Source organism: Podarcis erhardii (assembly GCF_964252035.2).
Source record: "Podarcis erhardii genome assembly, chromosome: 13".
Lineage (NCBI taxonomy): Eukaryota > Metazoa > Chordata > Lepidosauria > Squamata > Lacertidae > Podarcis > Podarcis erhardii.
Window position 1 is genome coordinate 50986230 of NC_138502.1, and position 23678 is coordinate 51009907.

The 23678-nt window shown below is 41.9% G+C and overlaps 2 protein-coding genes and 1 long non-coding RNA gene across 3 annotated transcripts; 2 read left to right on the plus strand and 1 right to left on the minus strand.

Annotated features, from left to right (window-relative positions):
- Positions 1-302: 302 nt before the first annotated feature.
- Positions 303-5108, plus strand: LOC309327240. The gene is made up of 3 exons (XR_014150465.1): positions 303-384; positions 960-997; positions 4403-5108. It is a non-coding gene; the product is annotated as an uncharacterized lncRNA (long non-coding RNA).
- A 7034-nt stretch (positions 5109-12142) lies between these two features.
- Positions 12143-15044, minus strand: SEC61B (SEC61 translocon subunit beta). The gene is made up of 4 exons (XM_081836691.1): positions 14911-15044; positions 14711-14808; positions 13673-13774; positions 12143-12494 (listed from the first exon to the last, which is right to left on the minus strand). The coding sequence occupies exons 1-4, from the start codon at positions 14911-14913 to the stop codon at positions 12407-12409; spliced, it is 291 nt and encodes a 96-aa protein (XP_081692817.1). The 5' UTR covers positions 14914-15044; the 3' UTR covers positions 12143-12406.
- Positions 15045-15346: 302 nt separating this feature from the next.
- Positions 15347-18723, plus strand: ALG2 (ALG2 alpha-1,3/1,6-mannosyltransferase; the record flags this gene model as incomplete). The annotated part of the gene is made up of 2 exons (XM_081836697.1): positions 15347-15673; positions 17804-18723. 2 exons carry the CDS (start codon positions 15347-15349, stop codon positions 18704-18706), a joined length of 1230 nt encoding a protein of 409 aa, XP_081692823.1. The 3' UTR covers positions 18707-18723.
- Between the last annotated feature and the right edge of the window lie 4955 nt (positions 18724-23678).

Sequence of the window (23678 nt, forward strand, 5' to 3'; positions counted from 1 at the left end):
GTGCCAAACTAAAACATACAATTTTTAAAAAACTCATATTGCCAATTTACCCTCATAAAAAGGGGGGGCAAAATCTGAGGTAAACACAGTTTGGGTTCTATCCCTCAGCTTGCAAGCTCTCCGTAGCCATTGGCAGAGTTGCTATGCGATGCCAGGAAAACACAGAGACCAAAGCTGCCGTTGATGATGATGATGATGATGATGATGATATTTATACCCCAACATTCTTCCAAAGAACTCCAGGCGGCATTCATGTCCCATCGCCCCCCCCCCCCATCCATTCTATCTTGACAACAAGTACATTGAGAGGCAGCGAGTGGCCCAAGGTCACACAGAGAGCTTCATGGCTGAGAAGGAATTTGAATCCAGCTCTTCTGGATCCTAGTACGACACAAAACATGCCCACTTAAAGCAAAGCTTGAGGCCACTTCATAAAGGAGCAAAGTTTTAAGGATTTAAATTTCATTATTTTTCAACTTCCATTTTAAAATGCGGTTTGAAGTGATATGTTCTAAGACACTGATGACATTTGGAAATTATTATTAGGTGTCAGCTTGTTAAATGCAATATCTTAACCAGCATTAAAACCTATGAGATGTAGGGAAGATGATTCCTGAACTAAAGCTCTGGGAGAGCCTCTTTTTTTTTTTTGTATATTTATGGAATCTGTAAATTGCCCTGAAGAAAATTCCTGTTGTTAGGTTACACAGGAGATAAAGGCAAATGTCTAACCCTTTCCCCCCTTTTTCTTTGGAAGCCTCCAAATAACACCCCTTCCCCCGTTAAATGTTAATAAGAATGGGAAATGCCCTAAATATAGTTATGTCAACTAATTTATTTCCAAAGAGGGAAAGGAAAGGGGGGGGAGACATGCTGAAAAGTTATTTTGAGAACTGTAATTTGTTTGATAAATATGGGAATAAGGGTTTTAAAGAGAATGTTCCTTTCATTTGTACTAGATGCTACTTTTTGAAAGGAAAAACGAGGAAGGTGACTGGTGAGTATACATACACAAAACATGGGTTAAAGATCATTGAGCTGAAAAATGGTGCAACAGCAAATAATTTCTGCTCCAGTTCCAGTTCCGTTCTGTTCCAGTTCAGATCCTGGGCGCTGTTTGTGCTTGTTGCAACATCCTTTATGGGTGGTTTTTTTTTGGGGGGGGGGCGCGGAGGTTGCTGTTGCATGGGCTAAGCTATAAGTCATGGGTGGGCAAACTAAGGCCCGGGGGGGCCGGATCTGGCCCAATCGCCTTCTCAATCCAGCCCACGGACGGTCCGGAAATCAGTGTGTTTTTACATGAGTAGAATGTGTTCTTTTATTTAAAATGCATCTCTGGGTTATTTGTGGGGCATAGGAATTCGTTCATTTCCCCCCCAAAAAATATAGTCCGGCCCCCCACAAGGTCTGAGGAACAGTGGACCGGCCCCCTGCTGAAGACGTTTACTGACCCCTGCTGTAAGTGGTAGAAAGCGTAGGACCTGTCACCACACACATAACGTATGGGCATTGCCTGTCGGAGTGGCATCTTTATGGCTGTGTGACTTCTAATCCGAGCCTGAGCAGCCCAGGGCCAGGGTGCTTCAGGGCCAGAGCGCCAGTCATGCTGCAGGATGCCTTTCTTTTTTTAGCCGGCTATTTCTTCTCGGAGTGGCTGTGATGTGACCGTCAGCTCCCGTTTCCTGATGCCCCGTCTCACATGACTTCTGGAAGCTGGGCACCATCACATTCATAGAGCTGCTATCCAATTCCTAATCAGTACAGAACAGCAGGCATGGACAGTAAGAGACTCTCTGCTGGCTCCGCTCCACAATGTACTTGGAGGAGGACAAACAGTTGCTGCTCACATGCGAGTTTTGGAGTCCCCTCGTACAATCAGGAGGTCGATGGAAAAAGAAATCCCTGCTGCAGCACAAATGTAATACAGGTTGGGTTAGAAGCTTGGTAGCAAGTGATCTCCTCAGATGACTGGCTTCAGGGCTGCGAGGGGACATTCTTCAAGCACACCCATTTACTACTCAGCACCTCTCTCCCCTTTGTTTATCAGACGGGATAATGATCATGTCACACATTGCCTGGTATGCGTGTTGTATTCCAACTATACTTTCCCAGAAAAATCTAGACCACCTTCTCCGTTCTTGACTTTCATAGAGAAACATGGAATGGGGGTGTTTGGCTTAAATTGTGAAACCTGTTTAAATATTGGCTTCCCAAAGAGCCTGGAGATTATCAGTTTTGTATATCTCAGGCACATTATCAGCCATTCTCATTGGCTAGTGGACTGACCACAAGGGCAAACAGCCATGCTTCTAATTGTTTATTCTAAGTCAGCCAGCCAGATAAAGGAGTCAATTACCGTATTTTTCGCCCTATAGGACGCACTTTTTCCCCTCCAAAAATGAAGGGGAAATGTGTGTGCGTCCTATGGGGCGAATGCAGGCTTTCGCTGAAGCCTGGAGAGCGAGAAGCGTGAGTGCGCACCGACGTCTCTCGCTCTCCAGGCTCCAGGAAGCTATTCGCAAGCCTTGCACGCCCGGGGGGAGTTCCCCCAGGCGCGCAAGGCTTGCGGACAGCAGCCGGCAGCACTCAATTTATTCCCCCCCCCCAAAAAAAAAGTAGGTGCGTCCCATGGGACGGAGCGTCCTATGGGACGAAAAATACGGTAATTGATTCATTGGTTAACCAATTAAATCTGGAAATGAATAATCAGTAGTTCTGAAGCATCCTGTTTTTAGATGATGCATGCCGGTGTAATGTCAGACACTGTCTTAGGTGGTTCTTAGAAGAAGCATTCCTGCCTGTGTATTACAGAAGGGGGAAATGCTTCTAGAAGCTAATCTCCTGCATATTTTGTACTTGTATTTTTTAAAAATTAAACCTCACCTCACCAAATTAAACTGAAGATTGATTTTTAATTAATAAAAATGATTTAAGAATCCAACAAAAGAAATTGTTGAATCGTTGGAATATTCTGTTAGTCTTGTTTGTTATATATTTAATAACAAAATAATTTCTAAACAAGTAAATAAATATGCTTTAAACTGACTACTCTAACAATTGACCGAGTGCTGCAGTTCCTATATAGGAAGGCATGTATTGAAATCATTTCTCAATTCTGAGTGTCTCAGAAACATTTCACATCAGGGACATCATCCAACCAAACCTGAGCACTTTGGAGAGTCCAGCTGCTTAAATCTATTCTACTTCAGCCACAGAAATTTAAAATTGCCTGGCATTGGTGGGAACTATAAAGTTAACCCAAAAACTGATGGCATCATTCTATCCCAATTATCTCTAGACTTCATGTGGGGAAACATGGCAAATAATAATAATATAATTCTTTAAAAAAAAAAAAAAAAGTTTGAGGATTTTGTGAACGACTCCCGCTGGGGTTTATCCACCTGAAATTTGACAGCTTTAATCCCCCTTTTTGGGTGGAGAGGGTGCCCTTTGCCTGCAAATTTAATCCATCCATGTATGTGAAAAAGGAGGGAGAAGCTTCAGATTTAACAGATCAGATCTGAACCTGAATAAAAAAATTGAATCTGAGTGACAGAGCGGAGCTGAAACAGATGGGGCTGTTTCCAAACGCTGCAAAAACAAGGCGAATCTGGTGCTTGCTGCACACTCCTATTAAATACACCTTTAACCTGCAAAGCTTAATAAAGTACACTGTCACTTGCTTGCTCCGATTGAAAATTAACACAAGAATTAATTAGTGCCCAGAAGAAAGAAGCAGCAAACTATTTAACTTGTTTAACAAAAAGGTCAGAAGGAATTGAATTTACAACCTTTAAAAATAAGGCCAACAATCCTCATTTGCTTCCAACACGTGGAATATTCTTAGCTTTATTATTTCCTGTTACTTACAACTTAAAGCCACTGCTGCCACTGTCATTACGTGTAGACCCTATAGTGGCCATCAGGTATAGAATAAGGAATGGGAGCTTGGAATCCCACTAATGCATTTAAATGGCGTCATAAAGTAGCCACTTCTCGCTTCCACCAAACTAAACTGAACAAAATTAACAAAAGTAATAATAGTTGGCAATGGAACGTTCACCGCACATCCCATATGTCAAGAATATTTACAACGTCCCTGCAAAGGAGGTCAGCATTATGTTGCCATACTACAGATTGGGGGCTGAGGCTGAACAATTGTGTTTTGCTGAGGGCTGCCTAGGGAGCTCAAGACTGAGGTGTGATTTGACACCTGATATTAGAGGGCTTAAAAATGCTTAACTCTGCATTGGGTCCTGCGGCTCCTGGCAAGCCTCTCATTATCAAAGTGCAGTGCTCCAGTATAGACACCTCAAGAAACAGGCTCATTGAATGTGAAGATTATTTAATTTATATAAACTCATTGTGAGAATGATTTCAGTATCTCCATGCATAACTACAGTACATCATTCCCATTTACTCACACAGGGCCCACCTGCAGCACCAAACAGCTTGGCTTGCAGTGAACAATTCATCACCTGAGTGCCAGAGATGGACAGCTGTACTCTGTGCATGACACGGTTGCTCCATCTGCAGATGACATCAAATGACAGATGCTGAATTTGGAGGGCACCTACTTAATAAAGAGATTGGAAGGTATGTGCCTGAAAGAGAAATAAATACAGATTTCATCTGTATCTGACAAGCCATTTAAACGGGAGTGCCTCTTGGATCCATACATTTTGGCTCAACTGCTTTGTGGCTTTAAGCTGCTCCAAGATGAGAGGCGGCATTTGTTTCCAATTCTGTTTTGAATCCCTTCAGCTGCAGTTCTGCAGCACAACCTGTCAACTGGAGAAACGCTGGGAATCCACATAAGCCAAATGTATCATAGGGTACAAATGATCATGTAAGATATAAAAAGTATTTTTTAAAAAATATAATTGACCGCTAATAATGTATCATGCATGTCTCATTAGCTTAAATGCCACATAATGGTGTTCCATTAAAACTATGCCGTTGTTTCCCATTGATTGTAAAAAAAATTGCCTCAACGTAATATTACAACATCTTATGCCTGTAAGCCAATTAAATATTTTCATCTGCTTTTCAGTAAATCATTGACTTTAGATAATTTGCATAATATCAAAATGTCCATGCCTTTTTGTGATGTTGAAAGAAGTGTACAAAAACCTATCACTCGTTCTTAGGCCAATTGTAATATGTTCTTTGTAAAGAACAGCAAACACCCAAGCTGTAATAATCCCGGAACCAGCATTTATTATATATATGGAAGTGTACAGGGAATCCCCAAAGAATTATATATACCACACTACAATTTATCTGACCACTCTTAGGCACAGAGGTGGTTTTCAGAGGGCAGATCTAAAATAAAGGAAGGCTTTGGTGAAAAATCATTCTTATGGTGATGCTGACGGAGGGAAGTCGTCTTGCATCAAGCTGTGCTAAACATCCAGAATAAGAGTATCCGGTGAGAGAGTTCTCTGAGCGTGTGAGAAGTTGATCTTTTCATATAGTTTCCATTCCCCTTTGTGGTTGCTTCTGTGACAAACACTTTGCGTGAAGTTACAGCTGCCAGCAGAAGTCAAACCCTAAGAAACTGGGAATTTCTAGTGGAAATTGATCAAATGGAGATATAGTACGCTAGCAAGAAAGTTCATGGGGCAGAGCATGATTAGACACATATACCAGTCCAATTTTCCCACAGTTACAGCCTTATTTCTGCACCGTTGCTTAGAATGGATGATGGGGAGCGCCTGTGACCATTTCTCACATTCTTTGGTGGTATGTTTAATGCACATCACATTGCATTGTGCAGGCAGTGAATTTAAAGCCACTAAAAGGGAGAAACCTCTGTGTTGACCACTCTGCTCAAGGAGCATCATCCGTAGATTGTCAAGATTTGGTTGATTTAAAAAGAATCAGTTTTTCCCATGCATTCCAATTGTCATGGCTTAATAGGGGCTTGGCCCCCGTGAATCACTGACCCAAATTTGCCTTTGAGGGCTGCATTTTTAAAAGCACTGTCAATGTGCACTAGAGCTGTCATCTGTTTGGTCTCAAATGTTTCTCCTTCGGCCTGCCTGCCTGCCTGCCTGCCTGCCTCCCAGCCACCAGCCTTGACATTTCTTCACAATGGACACTTAGGTTGGTGTGTGAGGCAAAACACAGAGGTGGTTCATCAGCACTTGAGCCAGCTGGGCAGAAATAAGGGCAGAGGAATACTGTGTCTTCCTTTCCATTTTCAGCTTCTCTTTCTTCTTCATTTAAACACATTTCTTGTTTGGGTTCTTGTTTTAATTATGTATTTTGTGTTATCTTGTATTTTTATGCTGTGAAACGCCCTGACATCTTTGGATGAAGGGTGGTATACAATGGCAGGGGAAAGCGTAGAAAGAGATTTAGTTACACCCAGGCCAAAAGAGCAACTAGAGTCTCACCTCAGGGTTTCACCATTTTCCTCCTCAAAGCAGCACACCCCCCCCCCCATTGCCTGCTCTTAGGGTTGCTGCTCAGAGGGAGATTTTGTGCACAAATGCATAACAGCACCTCAGCAGAGCCAGGTTAATTGTTTTTTAATTGTAAGGCACAAATCATGCTTGAATGCATTATACTTTCATCTGAAACCATATGCAAACAATAAATTGAAGGAGGGGTTTAGAGAATAGTATATAATCACTCTGTACATGCATATGACTCTCAAGCACACATTTATGTCTTCAAAAGGTAATAGAAGCTGGACTGAATCTCATCATTATCTGTAATCTGTTTGGGACCGGTTAATGTGCCATTTACTTAGTGTTAGGCAGCACTGAAAGTATTTCAGCCGTATAAGAAGATCTGGTACTCATGGAACCAGTTACAGCTTTTAAATATGTTCTATTGCAGGAATCCTCTTCTACTGGGATCAGCCTTCATCACAAGAACGGGTTTAAAATGGGAGAGTGGCTGAAGTCCTTCAACGTCATGGTTCAGCATGCTTTAGGAGAAAACTTTAACTGGCAAACGCTGAGGTTTTCAGCTATCTTAGCCAGCTAGATGCCTCAGCTGGTGAAAGGGACTTGTCAGACTTCCCATCACGCTAATTGCTGTACTTCTTAATTACGTATGTAACTAAAGCATGCAAATTAGCTGCAGGGCTTCTGCTTGTGAAATGCTTCCAGAGTGGCCCTGAGTATGAAACCAGCTTTCCATTCCTTCATTTACACTGACTTACTGGCCACCTACTATTCCAGACTCAGCAACACCTTCAAGCCCAACCTACAAAAGGGACCCACATTTTATCTTAGATGTATATCTATCTTATATAAACCTGCCCTCTGACTCCCTACCCCACGCCTTTTCAGTCCATTCATTCTTCCTACTCTCTACACTTGCTGCCTAAGTATGGTTCTGGCACTGGCCATATGAATATTTTCGGTCACGTTATGATGATCTGGTTACAGATCTTGACCTACCAGTGAAACACCAATATTTTAGAAAAACTCTTCATCAAATCAGGCTGGTTCTGTACCTTCCAGTTTTCCTTTCAAGCATCAGTGGTATCAACAGGAATGTTGTCGTGAGATCTGTGTGGAGCTAATAATAATAATAATAATAATAATAATAATAATAATAATAATAATAATAAAAAATAATAATAATAATAATTAATTATTATTATTATTATTATTATTATTATTATTATTATTATTTATACCCCATCCTCCCCAGCCAAGACTGGGCTCAGGGCGGCTAACAACCAATAGTAAAAACAAGTTGATTAAAATACAATTTAAAAAAAGATTAAAATACAACATTAAAACATTAGGATGCAGCCTCTTCACAGGAGGAGAAAGGAAAAAGAAAGAGGGGGAGGGAATCAAATTGACTCCAAGCCAAAGGCCAAGCGGAACAACTCTGTCTTACAGGCCCTGCGGAAAGAAATCAGATCCCGCAGGGCCCTGGTCTCATGAGACAGAGCGTTCCACCAGGCCAGGGCCAGTGTTGAGAAGGCGCTGGCTCTGGTTGAGGCTAATCTAACTTCCTTAGGGCCCAGGACCTCGAGGGTGTTGCTATTTATGGACCTTAAGGTCCTCCGTGGGGAATACCAGGAGAGGCGGTCCCATAGGTACGAGGGTCCTAGGCCATGAAGGGACCTAGTTGCCTAGCTAAGGGACGTGGGTGGTGCTGTGCTCTAAACCACTGAGCCTTGGGCTTGCCGATCAAAAGGTTGGCGGTTTGCACGATGGAGTGAGCTCCCATTGCTCGGTTCCAGCTCCTGCCAACCTAGAAGTTCAAAAGCACGCCAAAAAGTGCAAGTAGATTAATAGGTACCGCTCTGGCAGGAAGGTAAACAGTGTTTCTGTTCTGGTGTCGGTGTTCCATTGCATCAGAAGTGGCTTAGTCATGTGCTGGCCATATGACCCAGAAAAATTGTCTGTGGAGCGGACAAACGCCAGCTCTCTCGGCCTGTAAAGCGAGATGAGCACCACAACCCCAGAGTCATTCGCGACTGGACTTCACTGTCAGGGGTCCCTTTACCTTTACCTAAGGCCAAACTACATGCTGCCTGCATTCACAGCTGGTGGTTTCAAGGTTACCAGGATCAGTATCTCTCAGCAACCAATTGCTCTGATGAACATGAAACCTAATCAGGAGGGAGACACACCTGGGCAGCATCCAGCTGCAGCATTACCTACAGGGTCTCCTCTGACAACTGCAGGATGTGAGAGGGTTGCTTGTGGGGAAGGCACTCCCTCAGGTGCTTAGCTCCCAAGCTGTCCTCTAGTACTAACCTTGAGTTGAGCCCAGTGTAGGGTAGCTCACTGGCAGCCAATAGAGCACTTTCAGGACCACTGACAAATGATCCTATTATTATATCCAAACTCGCAGTCACATTCTGCAGAAGCTACAGACTCCAGACCACCTTCAAGGGCAACCTCACATACAGTGCATTGCAGTAGTCCAGGAGGGATGTCACCACAGCATGGGCAAGTGAGGCGAAGCCATCTTGGTCCTGGAATGGCTGGTGAACCAGACTAAGCTGGGCACAAACACTCCTAGCCACATAGAAGTCCAGTGACAAGTCAAAACTGTTTTTAACTTTTTTAATGGTCTTATTGTATGGTTTTATCGCTGTAAACTACCTTGATATATATATATAGATATAGATATAGATATAAAATAATACACAAATATACAATCTATAAAGCCTTCCCAAAGCTTAGACTATGTTTCTTCCCATCCACAACACCTCCATTCAGTCTGTTTATTGTGGTCACGGTTTCCAGACAGAAGCCCAACACTTTCACAGCCTCTCCTGAAGATGGAGCACAGAGAGAGCGCCACGTCACCACAAGTGCCACATATTATTCATTCCAAACCTGTGAGTAATACTTTCTTCCGTGTGGCAGCATCTATACACTGGAACTTCCTGCCCATTGGCAACTTCACTGTACTGTTTTTGGTGCCTGTTGTATACGTTTTTTTAAAGGCAAGTCTATTAAGTGAATACAGTACCTCAAGACTGTGTGTGAGAAGACCCTCAGATTTGAAGAAAAGGCTTTACGACTGCATAGGGCAATGGATGCAAGTGGCAAAGACAGGACTGGAACTCTTTTAAGCATACCATACACAAGACAGGGGGCAAGCCCATTGAGGGAATTTGGTATGGTGCATGGAATAACCCTTAGAATCATAGAATCAAAGAGTTGGAATAGACCACAAGGGCCCTTGTTACCCTTGTTACTCTAATTCTAATATTTAGCTTGCTGACTTACATGATGGAGGAAGAGGAGGAATCCCTGAAAGGAATTGGGGGTGCTGTTTTATTCCTGGCTTTGTGCTTGGACTAGAAAAGTAACAGCTTTGCTTGGCTGCTAGCATTTAAATCATGCAGTCTAAGCAGCCAAAAAAAAGGCTATCTTTCTTCCATTTTTTACTCTCTCTCTCTCTCCTCTCTGTGAATCTACATCTGTCTTTTGCATAAGGGAAAACAATTGGAAATCACATGATCAACAGATTGGCCCCCTAAGAGACAGCCAGCTGGTGAAGAGATGCCTCTTAGTCGGAATCACAGAAGTGTCAGAAGTTGGACCTGAAAGTCGCTCCGTCCAACTCTCTGCAGCACGGCAAGTTCAGTGTTTGATTTGGAAAGGGAAGGAAGACAGGAATGACTCCAATACATGGGCAAGCCCAGCCCTGACCCCTCAGCTCCCAACTCCAGAAACCTAGGGAACAGCTATGAGGGCTCAGTTGGCAAGAGGGATTATTGGCAATTAGTACCAGTAATTAGTATGCAAAATGGAAGTCAGGCCCAAGCTCACACTAAACAGGCTCCTCACTGAGAGTTGCAATTATATTTAAGGATATTCACAAAGCACAAAAAAATCTACCATTTCAATTTTGAACATGGAATTCCAAACGTGAATTTAGAATATTAAAAATGACATAAACTAAAAGTGCCACTAGTCTGTTACATTGTATATATGAACTCTAATAGATTTATTTCTACCTTTTGAATGATACCATTATTCTATTACATATGATTTAACAGTTATTAGCCTATGTGTTGTGCCTAATTTTTATTTTATCAGGCATTAGATAAAATGTAAGCAATTTAGGCTGTTTTCCAGAGTCCAGTGGAGGTGTCCTGGAATCGATGGCCAGGTCAGGAGAAGTGGGAGGAACTCAAAGAGCTGGAGTCTGAGGATCCTGGTGAGTTCAGAGAGTTCTGTTTTTTTTTCCTGCTCTTAGCAAAAGAGCCAAGGCTGGACCTGAACTGGCTGCAATTCTGAGCAGAGGAAGGGTAGTTCCAACCCCTTTTCACTTGCCCCCAACCCCGTTTCCACAGGTAACAAAACAACTTGCTGTTAGTGAAAAAGCACTCAACAACCAATTCAGGCTAATTTTGCTTTTTTTAAAATAACAAAAAACCCATGGAATTCCCCATGGAACATGTTGGGTTATTGGATTTTTTTTTTTAACCAACTGTGAGGAAATCTCTTTTTCCATTTGATATAATTTCTGCTTCCAAGATCAGAAGGCGAGAACTTGGTATAGCACAAAAGGGCACTTTGGAAGCTTATTATTAACTGATGTGCCACTCCAAATTTGCATTTTTGTTAAGGTAATTGGAAAGTACAGAAATTAACATGTTGGGAATTGTGACAAATCTCTTCTCCCCAGCTGTCTTCCAGCCAACTGGGCTGATCACAAACTACCGCCAAGCCAAAACATTAAGAAACTGCACGCAATTGTGTACAAATCACATATTTAAAATAATAAATCTGAGATTCCAAATGTTTTACCATTTCTGACTTTTAGGACACACCATCTTATTTTGACATTTCCCCTTACAATCATGACTCGATTTAAATAAATAACAACTTTCAGTTTCCCCCCCCCAGCCAAGAACATCCAATGTCTAGAAATCCACAAGCCATTCAGGAGCACTTCATAGCTTCCCCAGCCTTGGCATACCAAACACTTTCATTTTAGGATTATCACCTGGTGTTAAGCACTGAAGCTGAACTTCTAGTACCTACCTTAGATAACTCCATTTCAGCCTCCTCAACCCTCTTCTCCTCATCATCTCCAATATGAGGATCATTTGTGGTGTGTTTGAACTCTGGGGCTGTACACAGCGCTGTAATTTGTTATGAAGGGTGGTACAGTGGTACCTTGGGTTACATACGCTTCAGGTTACATACGCTTCAGGTTACACACTCCGCTAACCCAGAAATAGTGCTTCAGGTTAAGAACTTTGCTTCAAGATAAGAACAGAAATCGGGCTCTGGCGTCCAATTTTGGCATCCTGGCCAATGAGCAAGAGCAGTCTATAAGGAATCCAGGATTCTTTCCAGGCTTTAAAAGAACTCTAACACAGTACTCTTTCCAGGACTGGGGAATTGGACCACAGTTTAAGGTGATTAAAAAGACATAGCAGATGTGGGAACATCAACCAATTTCTTGTAAAATGTGCCTATAAGGCCATCCCGGGTGTTTCATGAGTTTATCTTTCTTGATGGCCTTTGCCAAGTCTTCTGCTGCAATGTAGTTTCTTGTAGCACACTTTTTTTCTTTATTCATTCAAATGTATATATTATATGAAACTTTGAAAACATGTTTCTGGCTTTTTGTGTGTTTTTTAATTGCCACCAAAATGACATTTAGAGGGAAAGATCAAAAAAGCAGTTAATTTATGTAGACAAATTTTAATGAAATAATTTGCACTTTAAAGTATACATAGGAAACAGCAATAAACTTTGACAGAAAGGAATCAAAAACCTTTCTTAAGAGAAAGTTTAAGAGTCCATTCAACAGCAAAACCAATTAAGGAAAAAATCAAGAGATTTATCTAGAGAAACAGCTCAAATGACTTTACTCCAAGTAAACTCTGAAAGCTACCATACTTTTGGTCCAAATCGTAGTTTTCAAGTTGGCGGGTGGGATACAGTGAAGTCTATGACCGAGTGTATTTGCCCCAGATGTGCAACATGAATACAGATGCAATAAAGAGGAGACTCATAACGAGAACTGGAACAGGACCACTGAAAATAAAGGGAGGGGATGTATTTATTATCCACAACAATAGGTATAGATTAGCTTTTAGCTAAAACTATATAATCACATGCTATTTAACAAAATGGTTACCCTACCTTTCTATCCAATACAAAGGAAGCTAACAAAAGCAGTTTTAAACAAGCAAACATTTTTTTAAAAAATCATAATGTTTTTAGAGTTCAATACCACAAAATGCAGTAGTGGCTGTGCTTAGATTACTTCAAGAAAAGATTAGACCAAGTCATGAAGGATATATCTATCAACACAAGATTAACTAAATGGAGGGTCCCTATGATGAACCATTTGTATCAGCTTTGTTTGGTTCTCTGTTTGCAAATTCCACCAAGTAAAATCCCAGCTTAGTGCAAGAACATCTAAATAAAACTTGTGCAGAAATATACCATATCAAGTCTCAAGATCCATTCAAATATGAGGAGATTGGTAGGTTACAAAAGAGAAGGACAGAAGACTGTTTTTAAATATAGAATTGTTTTGGCCCTATCCAACTTAGCTTCTGGAGGAGCAGAAATCAAGGAAAACACTGGTGCTATTTCATGCGCATCTTAACACCATTAGTGGACCATAAACAGTATTTAAAGATACCGTGAGATACCCATATCCAACCCAATTAAAAAGTTATCAAATGGAATTTTAATAAAGGATTTAAAAAGTAGCATTAACAGAAGAAGATCAAATAACTAACAGAAAAAGAAAAATGCCTTTTAAGTCTTAATTAACCATTGCCATGCCCAAAAGCAACTGCAAATTTACAAATGGAAGAGAATTCTTGAACCTCAAGTAATTATTTCACCTACAAGGTTTGGGAACCATAAAAGCTTCATGTTACTCCAATGGGTAGTTAAACAGCATAATATCTAATCAGGCCTGCTAAGTATAGTCTACATCAAATACCCAAGAGCATAGTGTTATTTGACTTAGTAAATTAAGGCGCACACACGTTTATATGCACGCACAACACATAAGATAATTTGATTTAAAAAAATTCAAAACCAACATTTTGTCAACTACAAAAATTGTTCTTCCTCCATGTAACGACAGAGAATGATAGTATGCATCCAATTGCTTCACAATAAGCTATAGATTGGGGAGAACACAAGAAAGATTTACTAAAAAAAAACTGCTATATTTTAATATTTCCACTTACACTTTGAGGCCAGGGGAATCCTCTGTATAAAATCTCCACATCCCTCCAGTGCCTGCAGAAGTTGTACGGCCTGCACTCCTTGTTCCACAGCTAGCACTTTTCCTAAAAAAGAATAGCAGTAACAGAAATGCAGCAACAGTAACCAAATATGACAGGTTCTCCCAACAAGAGGCTTTCGTGTGACTATAATTAGCTAAACACAATGTCTAATATTTGCTTGATAACCGCAATCATCATTTCAGCTGTATATATGCATGTTTTAAAAGTATAAAGGCTTTTTAAAAACTTGATAGAAACGGGAAACCCCCCACCACCACCCCCAGTGAAGGAATTCACCTAACTCTAGACAGGAAGGTTTTGTGAGGCTGAGGGGGAAAGCGACCACTACATTGAATAATATTAATAACAATAATAAACAGTGGATTTTGGGGTCAGCCTCAAACTTCCAGGGCGCTTCCGTTGCGCCTCGGGGGGGTTCCCCTGACACCCCCCCCCCCCGGAAAGCAGCTAACAAATTCACTAAACAACACCGTTATGAGTCTTACAACAACCTTAGTAGCAATAATAATAATAATGATAGGTAGCCGTGTTGGTCTGCCATAGTCAAAACAAAAAATTCCTTCCAGTAGCACCTTAAAGACCAGCTAAGTCAGTTCTTGGTATGAGCTTTCGTGTGCATGCACCCTTCTTCAGATACACTGAAACAGAAGTCCCCAGACCCTTCTATATAGTGAGAAGGTTGGGGAGGCTGACCCCAAAATCTGCTGTTTATTATTGTTATTAATATTATTCAATGCAGTGGTCGCTTTTCCCCTCAGCCTCACAAAACCTTCTCACTATATAGAAGGGTCTGGGGACTTCTGTTTCAGTGTATCTGAAGAAGTGTGCATGCACACGAAAGCTCATACCAAGAACTGACTTAGTTGGTCTTTAAGGTGCTACTGGAAGGAATTTGTTTTGTTTTTAATAATGATGATGATGATGATGATGATGATGGTGATGATGATGACGTCATCGTTCCTGCCCCGGCCGGCCTACCTCTGCCTGACGGTGGATCCTGGGGCCCGCGAGGCGACGGCTTTGCTGGGCGAGCGGCCGGAGGCGCCCACGTTGGTGGCGCTGGGATTGGGGCCGGGCTGCGGGGAGAGAGAAGAGCCGGACACGGTCAGGAGCCCCCCAGGCAGCGGAGCCCCCCGCCCCCCGCCTCCCTCCCCTCGCTTCTCCGCCGCCGCTCTCACCATGGCGAAGAAGGGCGGCTCCGTCGGCTTCTCGCAAACTCCCTCAGCCGGCAAGTGTCGCCTCCGTCGTCGTCGTCGTCGTCGTGGCGGCGGCTTCTCCCTCCTCCTCCTTCTCCTCAGGCGACGGGAGAGGGGCCCTCAGGAAGAAGGACCCCTTAAAATGCGGCTGCCCAGCTCAGCGCCTGGCTCGAACCTCGGCCTTTTCCCCACCAGCGGGGGCAGCGCTACCTCCCCGCCGAGCAGGCTCGGGCCGCCCCGCTTTGCTGCCCCGCCGCGCCGCCTTTTCTCCCGCGCTGCGGTGACGGCCGAGAGTCCGCACCCCCCCGCGGGGGACAGGCGCCGCTGCAGCCACCCTTCCTCCTCCGGAGGCCGACGTGGCCCTCCTGGCAGGGCCCGCGCGTGCGCAGAAGGGTCCGGCCCCGTCGTCATGGCGGCCATGTCGGGTCGGGCTGAGGCGCGGGGCCCGTCGGTGGCCTTCCTGCACCCGGACCTGGGCCTGGGCGGCGCCGAGCGGCTGGTGGTGGACGCGGCCGTGGCGCTGTCGTCGCGGGGCTGCCGCGTGCAGGTGTGGACGCCCCGCTACGACCCGGCGCGCTGCTTCTCGGAGGCGCGCGGGCTGGACGTGCGCACGGCGGGCGGCTGGCTGCCCCGCAGCGTCCTGGGCAGGGGCCACGCGCTCTGCGCCGCCCTCCGCATGGCCTGCCTGGCCCTCAGCCTCCTGCTGCTCAGCGGGGAGGAGGTCGACGTCTTTGTCTGCGACCAGGTGAGGGGGGGGGCGGGGGGTCGGACTAGATGCCCCTTGGGGGACCCGGCCCCACCATTCCTGGATCCGACACCCACTCAGAAGAGCCGGCCCAAGACATTCCGTAGGATCCCAGGATCACAGACGGGGCTGGGTTTCCGTATAAGCCAAACAAGCTATAGTTTAGGGCCCCACTGTCTTGGCCCCCCCCCCAAAAAACACATTTATTTTATTTTATTTTTTTAGAATAATATTTATTCAGGTTTTAAAACATTACCAAAAAAAACAACAACCAGAAAACACAATACAAAAGAAAACAAGACATTTCGAAGAAAAAGTGCCAAAAAAAGGTGCAAAAAAACCAAAAACAGATAAAAAGGGGAAAAAAATAATTAGAAAATACATACAATCAAAACAGAGAAAGAAAAGAAAACAAGTTAAACCTTTACATAATTTCTTTCTATGACTTATTTCCTTGACCTCCTCACACCTCCTCTCTTTGTTTTCTAGTTCAAATAGCTACTTCAGCAAATCCTTCATCTTTATTTTTATCCTAATAATTTATCCTAATATACTGTAATTTTCCATTCTCTCTTTCACCAATTGGCCATCCACTTTTACTTTATTTAATCTTATTTCTCATTAAAACTGATATATTTAAACCTATTCTCTTAAGACATTTCCCCTAGGGTCAAAGTCATTTGATCCCCAATGATCCCAAAAGTCATTTGATCCCCACATAGGGTGATCTCTCCACTTTCCCCCCCAAAACATTTAAAGGGGGGGGCGACAGGATGTACATTTCCAAAATATAAGATAAAACAAATAAAACCTATGTACAGCAACAGTGTTTTGTGCTGTGTAGGCTCCTATGATGTAAGTAATGGGCCCCACCTGCTCCCTCAAATATCACATATAAAGAGCCCCATTACTTTCAGTAGCTTAGGGCCTCATAAGACCTAAATCTGGTCTTGATTGTAATAATAATAGTAATAATAATAGTAATAATAATAATAATAATAATAATAATAATAATTTATTTATACCCTGCCCATCTGGCTGGGCCTCCCCAGTCACTCTGGGCGGCTTCCATAGAAAGTAAAAATACAGTAAATAGATTTTTGTAGATTTGGAAGGGGCCACAAGAGTCCTAGTACAACCCCCTGCAATGCAGGAATCTTTTGCCAATTTGGGGCTTGAACCCACAGCCTTGAGATTGAGAGTCTTGTGGTCTACCAACTGAGCTATCGTTTTTCTGAGGCGAATTAGGAAATCTCTGCACTCCACCACCACCACCTCCGCCCCTGCCAGGGAAGAAGGAGTGAGGAAATCACTGCATCAGGAATGAGAGGGAAAGGAACATCTGCCTCTGTGGACCCTTCCTCATGAGTGGGCCACTGCATAAGCCTTGATTTTTGTTTTATTATGTATTTTGCATTGTCATTTTGTCATTTGCTGTCAACCGGCCTGGGATCTTTGGATGAAGGGTTGGTAGACCACAAATTTAATAAATAGTAAGTGCCCAATTGATGGTAATGGGACCTTCTCACAGGAAAGTGTGCTTAAAAAACACATGCATGCTGCTTGCAACAAAGAAAGTGAAGAGGGAGAAATCTGCTTATAATCAGGGGTGGTAAGTGTTACTCGTATCTGTGGTTACTGCCATGCAAACGGCTGTCAAGGAGCCAGAGACAAAAGTTCTAGAAAGATGGGGCATCTTGCTGTCCCACCAGCCCAGACGGAAGGAACACCCTGAAGGGTCCCTAGCCACTATCATCTCATCCAGTCCTTTTCCAAACAAGGGAAGGAAAGCACCTAAAACATTACACACACACACACTAAGCCAGGCTTCTTGCATTCCAGCTGCTTCCTTCAGCTGCAATTTTCAGCAAAGTCATATTTTTTGACCTCTGTGAAGAGATGAAAAGGAATACTAGGGGCAAATGCATTGTGCCACAGGTTGGTAACACCATTTGACACTAGACATTCTGGATTATGCTGACACAGCTGATTAAACATCTAGTGTAGAGGGCATTCCTTTGGGTTGTTCAAGATAAAACACAGCTAAACGTAACAATTGGGCAAGCATAAGAGCCACTGTTATTCAGTATAGCAGTTTCCTTTCTTAGGCGTATTTCTTTGTTTTTCTAGGTATCTGCATGCATTCCATTTCTCCGTCTTGCCCGCGTCCGTAAGAAGATTTTGTTTTACTGTCACTTCCCTGATCAGCTTCTGACCAAGAGGGAATCGTTTCTTAAACGTATCTACAGAGCTCCACTGGACTGGTTGGAAGAGTATACTACTGGCATGGCAGACTGTATTCTTGTCAACAGCTTTTTCACAGCCAGTGTTTTCAAAGAAACCTTCAAATCCTTATCTCACATAAATCCAGATGTCTTGTACCCTTCTTTGAATGTCAACGTGTTTGATACTGTTATTCCTGAAGATCTAGCTAACATAGTTCCCAACAGGAAGAGACTCTTGTTTCTTTCCATCAATAGGTATGAAAGAAAGAAGAATCTAGTATTAGCATTAGAGGCTTTGCATGACCTTCGGGGTAAACTTGATGCTCAGGAGTGGAAGGATGTTCACTTGGTTATGGCTGGTGGTTATGATGAGGCAGTTCAAGAAAACGTGGACTATTATGAAGAACTGAAAGCAGTTGCTGCCAAGCTTCGCATTGATGAGCAGATCACATTCTTAAGATCTTTCTCTGATGCACAGAAGATAGCTCTTCTTAGTAACTGCACGTGTGTGCTGTATACACCAAGTAACGAACACTTTGGCATAGTTCCTTTAGAAGCTATGTACATGAGATGCCCAGTCATCGCAGTAAATTCAGGGGGACCTTTGGAATCAGTTGTAAACAATAAGACGGGTTTCTTGTGTGATCCTCTTCCAACCCAGTTTTCAGAAGCCATGGAGAAATTCGTGAAAGACCCTGCTTTGAAGAAGACAATGGGAGCTGCTGGGAGAACTAGAGTTCTAGAAAAGTTTTCACTGGAAGCATTCACTGAAAAGCTGTATCAATACGTTCATAGCTTAGCACAATAAAATCAAGCTCCATAATGCTGGGTTTTCTATTACACCGATGGACTAACATCCCAAAAGATTATTAATGTGATTCTTCTGACTCTTGTGTTGGACCACCACTTAAGACCGAATCTGGCATATAACAAACCACTTTGATAGTGAACTTGTCTCTTGATATTTTTTATACTTCGTCTTGCACCATGTGCTGCAAAATAATAAAATGATGATTTAAAAAATCAGTCCTGTTTATGCTATCATTCATTATTTCAAGAGGCCAGTCTTGAAAGTAACATAGTTTGTTGCATGGAAGAATTTGTTGCATGGAAGAATCAATAGGTGCCCATGACACTTATGATCACTGAAGTAGTTCCAATTGTTTTAGATAAGCAAGCCAAGGCTCATTCCATTTCATTTATTTGTAAAACTATTTACAGTATATACAATTTCCTCACAAAACAACATAAAAAACTTTAAAAAGCAATAGGCAATCTGATAAGGGAGAGAATTCATTTTGTCACCCCTATTCCAACAGCTTAATCATGAAACATTGCTTTATCCATTGTGTTGCCTCAAAACTCTAGATGATCCCAAATCACTTTACCTCCACAATCATGGAAGTTACAGATACCCCACATCAGTGGTTTTCATTCTGTTCCTAAAAAATACAAAGCTTCCCAGAAAATACCTGAGGTTTTCCTCAATGTGAGAATGCATTGTCTGCCATTACTGATCTACTGGAACATGCATTGCAGGAAAATAATTGGATATGCACTAGGCCTAGTAAGTGGCCTATGTTAATTGACGCTGCATCTCTCAAATCTGCAGTGCATAGGATTCCATTGACAAATAAATGTCAATCTAGATAATTTGAAAACTGCCCTAGGAGAAGGGAAAATACAGGAGGTCAGTATTCAGTTCCTCCCTCTTCACTGACAACTTAAAAATTGCTGAGGGTTTTTGCAGACCACATAAAAGGTTTATCCTTCTTGTAGGAATTGTTAATGCACTGCTAAATGCTGTATGGTTTTTAATTGTATAATACTGCTTTTATTTCTTATATATTGTATAACAATCTAAATTCCATAAAATTCAAATTTTAATACAGTAAGATACAATTTAAGAAGTAAAAGAAGCAATAAAAATGCAATTAAAGTTAATACAATGAACGTGGTGCAGGACCCCAGATGGTTACATCCAGTCAATGGCGATTTGGGGTGTGGCCTTCATCTCGCTTCAGGCCAAGGGAGCCAGCATTTGTCCACAGACAGCTTTCCTGGTCATGTGGCCAGCAGAACTAAACCGCTTCTCTGGCGCAACCAAGCACAAGCCCACAAACACGCCACAGGCCACTTAAATAATGCTCATGGGTGACAATTTGAGAATCCCTGCTGTAGGTGAAAAGGAACTTTCTGTTTACAGCAGTGGCTCCCAACTAGCTAAGTACTGCAGACCTGTTTTTCAAAAGTCAAGCCATGGAACTCCTAGTTTTGACATTTATTATATCTCTGGTAGTTTTTGTTATGTGAATGGTGCCTCTGACCCCTCTCCTGTTTGGAACCACTGCCTTCTAGCATTTATTGTTATTGTTATTTATTATTTAAATTTATATACCATCTAAGAATCACAGGGTGGTTTACAGTATACAAACATAAAAATGCATACAGTGGTGCCTCGCAAGACGAAATTAATCCGTTCCGCCAGTCTCTTCGTCTAGCGGTTTTTTCGTCTTGCGAAGCACGGCTATTAGCGGCTTAGCGGCTATTAACGGCTTAGCGGCTTTAAGAAAAAGGAAAAAAACTCGCAAGAACTCGCAAGACGTTTCGTTTTGCGAAGCAAGCCCATCGGGAAATTCGTCTTGCGGAATGACTCAAAAGACGGAAAACTTTCGTCTAGCGAGTTTTTCGTCTTGCGAGGCATTCGTCTTGCGGGGCACCACTGTAGTCTGATAACAAACAAAACAACAATCTCCCCCTCCAAACACACACAGTTTAAAAGGCCACAGATTGTTTAATAAGCCAAAGGCCTGGGAGATGAATGTTTTCATCTGGAGCCTAAAGATATGTAATGAGGGTGCCAGGCAGGCCTGTCTGGGGAGAGCATGCTACAAGTGGAAACCTTGTGAGGAGTACCTGAAGAAGGGCCTCCGATGAGGACCGCTGGGTCCAGGTCAGTTCACGTGAGAAGAGATGGTACTTGAGGTATTGCAGTATATTCTAAATAGCGTTGGTTAATGTCAAGATACCTGAGAACAGTAAGCAGAGTAATAGTGGCATATTCTCTGAGCGGTGTAGACCTGAGTTTAGCTTTGTTTTGGAAGGAGGACACAACAGGCTTATGGTGTTTTGCGATATTTGCATTTATTTGCAAGTCCCAGTATGGCTGAGCATACAGAAGGAAAGCAGAGCTCGTGTTCTGTTAGCAGGACTACATACCTCCAGTGTGCTGTGACACTTTAATCTAAATAATACTCTCCCACTTTTGCGTCACATATTTGTGAAATATAATCACCTCTCTCATTCAAGAAATCATAAAGCTGCAAGCTTTTGCGTGTAACTAGATTTTCTTGTGAACAACTCTGCATAGCATGGCTCTACAAACTTCTCAGGCTACAGTAAATATTCTCATACCTTTGATAATTCCAGTTGCTTTTCTTTGAAGCTGGTCTCCAATTTGAAGTCACCAGTTTTAAATATGAGGGGTGCAAACTACATACATTGACCCATAGACCATCATCTGTGAGGTTCAAGCTGTGAATGCTGTTGCTTATGTGGCCAGACAGGCTTGTGGGAACCTCAAAGTCTACAGAAATGAAAATTTTAAAATATATTTTAGATGGAAACCTCAAAACAGCCCAGTGTGAACTGGCATAAAGCATGGGGAAATGGGGATGGAGAATTAGAAAAAGATCTGTTTAAGTAGCAATCAAAAGATAAGGTCTAAAATGCTTCTAGAATGGGAAACAATGGGAAAGGTTATGGAATGTGGATTTGAAATTTACAGCATGTTAAACAAATAGAGAAATTATTTGAAAATGATGCATAGATGGTATCTGACTCCTAGTAAATTGGCAAAAATGTATAAGTTGGAATTGGATACCTGAGAAAGAAGGTACTTTTTCCATATGTGGTGGTCATGTAAGATAGCAAGAACCTTCTGGGAAACGATTTGTAATGAGTTGAAAAAAATGAAGAAGAAAAAACCCACAAGCTTTTATTTTAGGTATAATCAGTGGAGAAGCACCCAGCGAACAGAAAAAAACCCTATGTATGCTGTCCAAATGATTAATGCACCAAAATGGAAGGAAGAAACAGTTCCGACAAAAGAAGATGGGCAATTAAATTAATGGAGTACGCAGAAATGGCAAAACTTACTGAAAGAATAAGAAACCAAGAAGAAAGACTTTTAAAAATAGAGTGGAGGAAAATTATTCATTATCTGAAGATAAATTGTAAACAAATCTAGAACTTTAGCAGGACTGATATGAACATGTGCAGTAAGAGATTAGGGAGAACAGGGGAGGGAAGTTGAAGGGAAAGTAAATTTGATTTGTAAAGTTTTGGTTTAAAATATTTTTAAAATGTGAAAATGATTTTTTAAAAAAATGTGGGTGGAGGATAGAGTGGCTGAAATCCTGAACAAGAAACACTCCCCATGCTGGAACATTTGTTGCATTCCGACTGGTTAGGACACCAATACTTCTTCATCTCAGCTGGAAATTCCCATGCAAATCATTTGTAGGGATGCAGGTTTTAAGCATGAAAATGTAATTATTAGTTTCTTGGTTGGGGTTTATTTTAATAACAGAATAATTTTTAAATTGATGTAGGCTGAAAGTTTAAGGGGAACTTGTTTATTTTTGGAAGCTATTTTTATATGTGTTACTATTATGGAATAAAAATGTTTTTCTAATAATGGGCTTATTAAATTATGTATCTTGCATTTCTATGAGTAAGAAAGCATTGGGGAGTTTTGGTAGGATTTGTGTTTATTTCAATTACATATAATACTGATCAGTTAAAAGACAAGTAATTGATCAATTGAATATTTTTAATCAGCTTTGAAACTATACAGTATACAGTTAGTGTGTAGCTGTAAAAGACACTGCAGGGATTTTTTTCAGGTCACTGCTCTGCTTTCTATAGTTTCCTGTCATAATAGCACCTGTTATCATTTTGTCTTTAGACTCGGATTCATAGAATACTTTGATAACAATGTCCCTGGCTATTCTTAATAATATTTATATATTTTTTTCATTTCATTAAATAGGAGGTGCCTTTGGCAAATCTCTTAGAATATGTTTGTAATTTTATTCCAATGGAAATTGAAATTTTAAAATAAATAAGTAACATGTCTGTGTGTGAAGTTTTTATTCTATTTGAGGTGGGCGTGTTTGGGGGGAAAAAAATCAAAATACCCAAATTTTTGCCAACCGTGTTAACTAGAAGAGGAGGTATCTTAAATTCTTACATAAATTGTCATTGAATCGACAAAAGGAACGAGTCTTTGGAAGATGATGTGATTAGTGTCAGAGGAAAGTGCTAGAACTCAACCGCTGGCGAATGTCCAGTAGCCATCACTGAATAATCACCACCTCATCATTCAGCCTCCTCAACTGACATGCAAAACATCCCAATATTCATTGCACATCTGTGCTAGACAGATTACATATTAGCAATTCAAATCAACCTAATGCACTGGCAGTTTTCTGCAAAAGGTGTCTGTTTAGCGGGGAGTAGCCTTGTTGTCTGGGCTGGATAATAGGGCGACTGTGTAATCTTGGAGAACAATCAACCCATCTTGAGGAGGTGACTGACCACATCCGCTCTTGCCCTGACAGTGCTAGAACAATGGCCCCATAATGCACTTGACTCATCTGGTAATAAAATCTACTTTTGATTAGCAGCCCTGGCTTGTGTCAATCACTATATGATCCACTATTGTCCTCTGGTCCCAACACAGTTTATTTACAGGGAAACAAAGCCCTTTCTGGGTA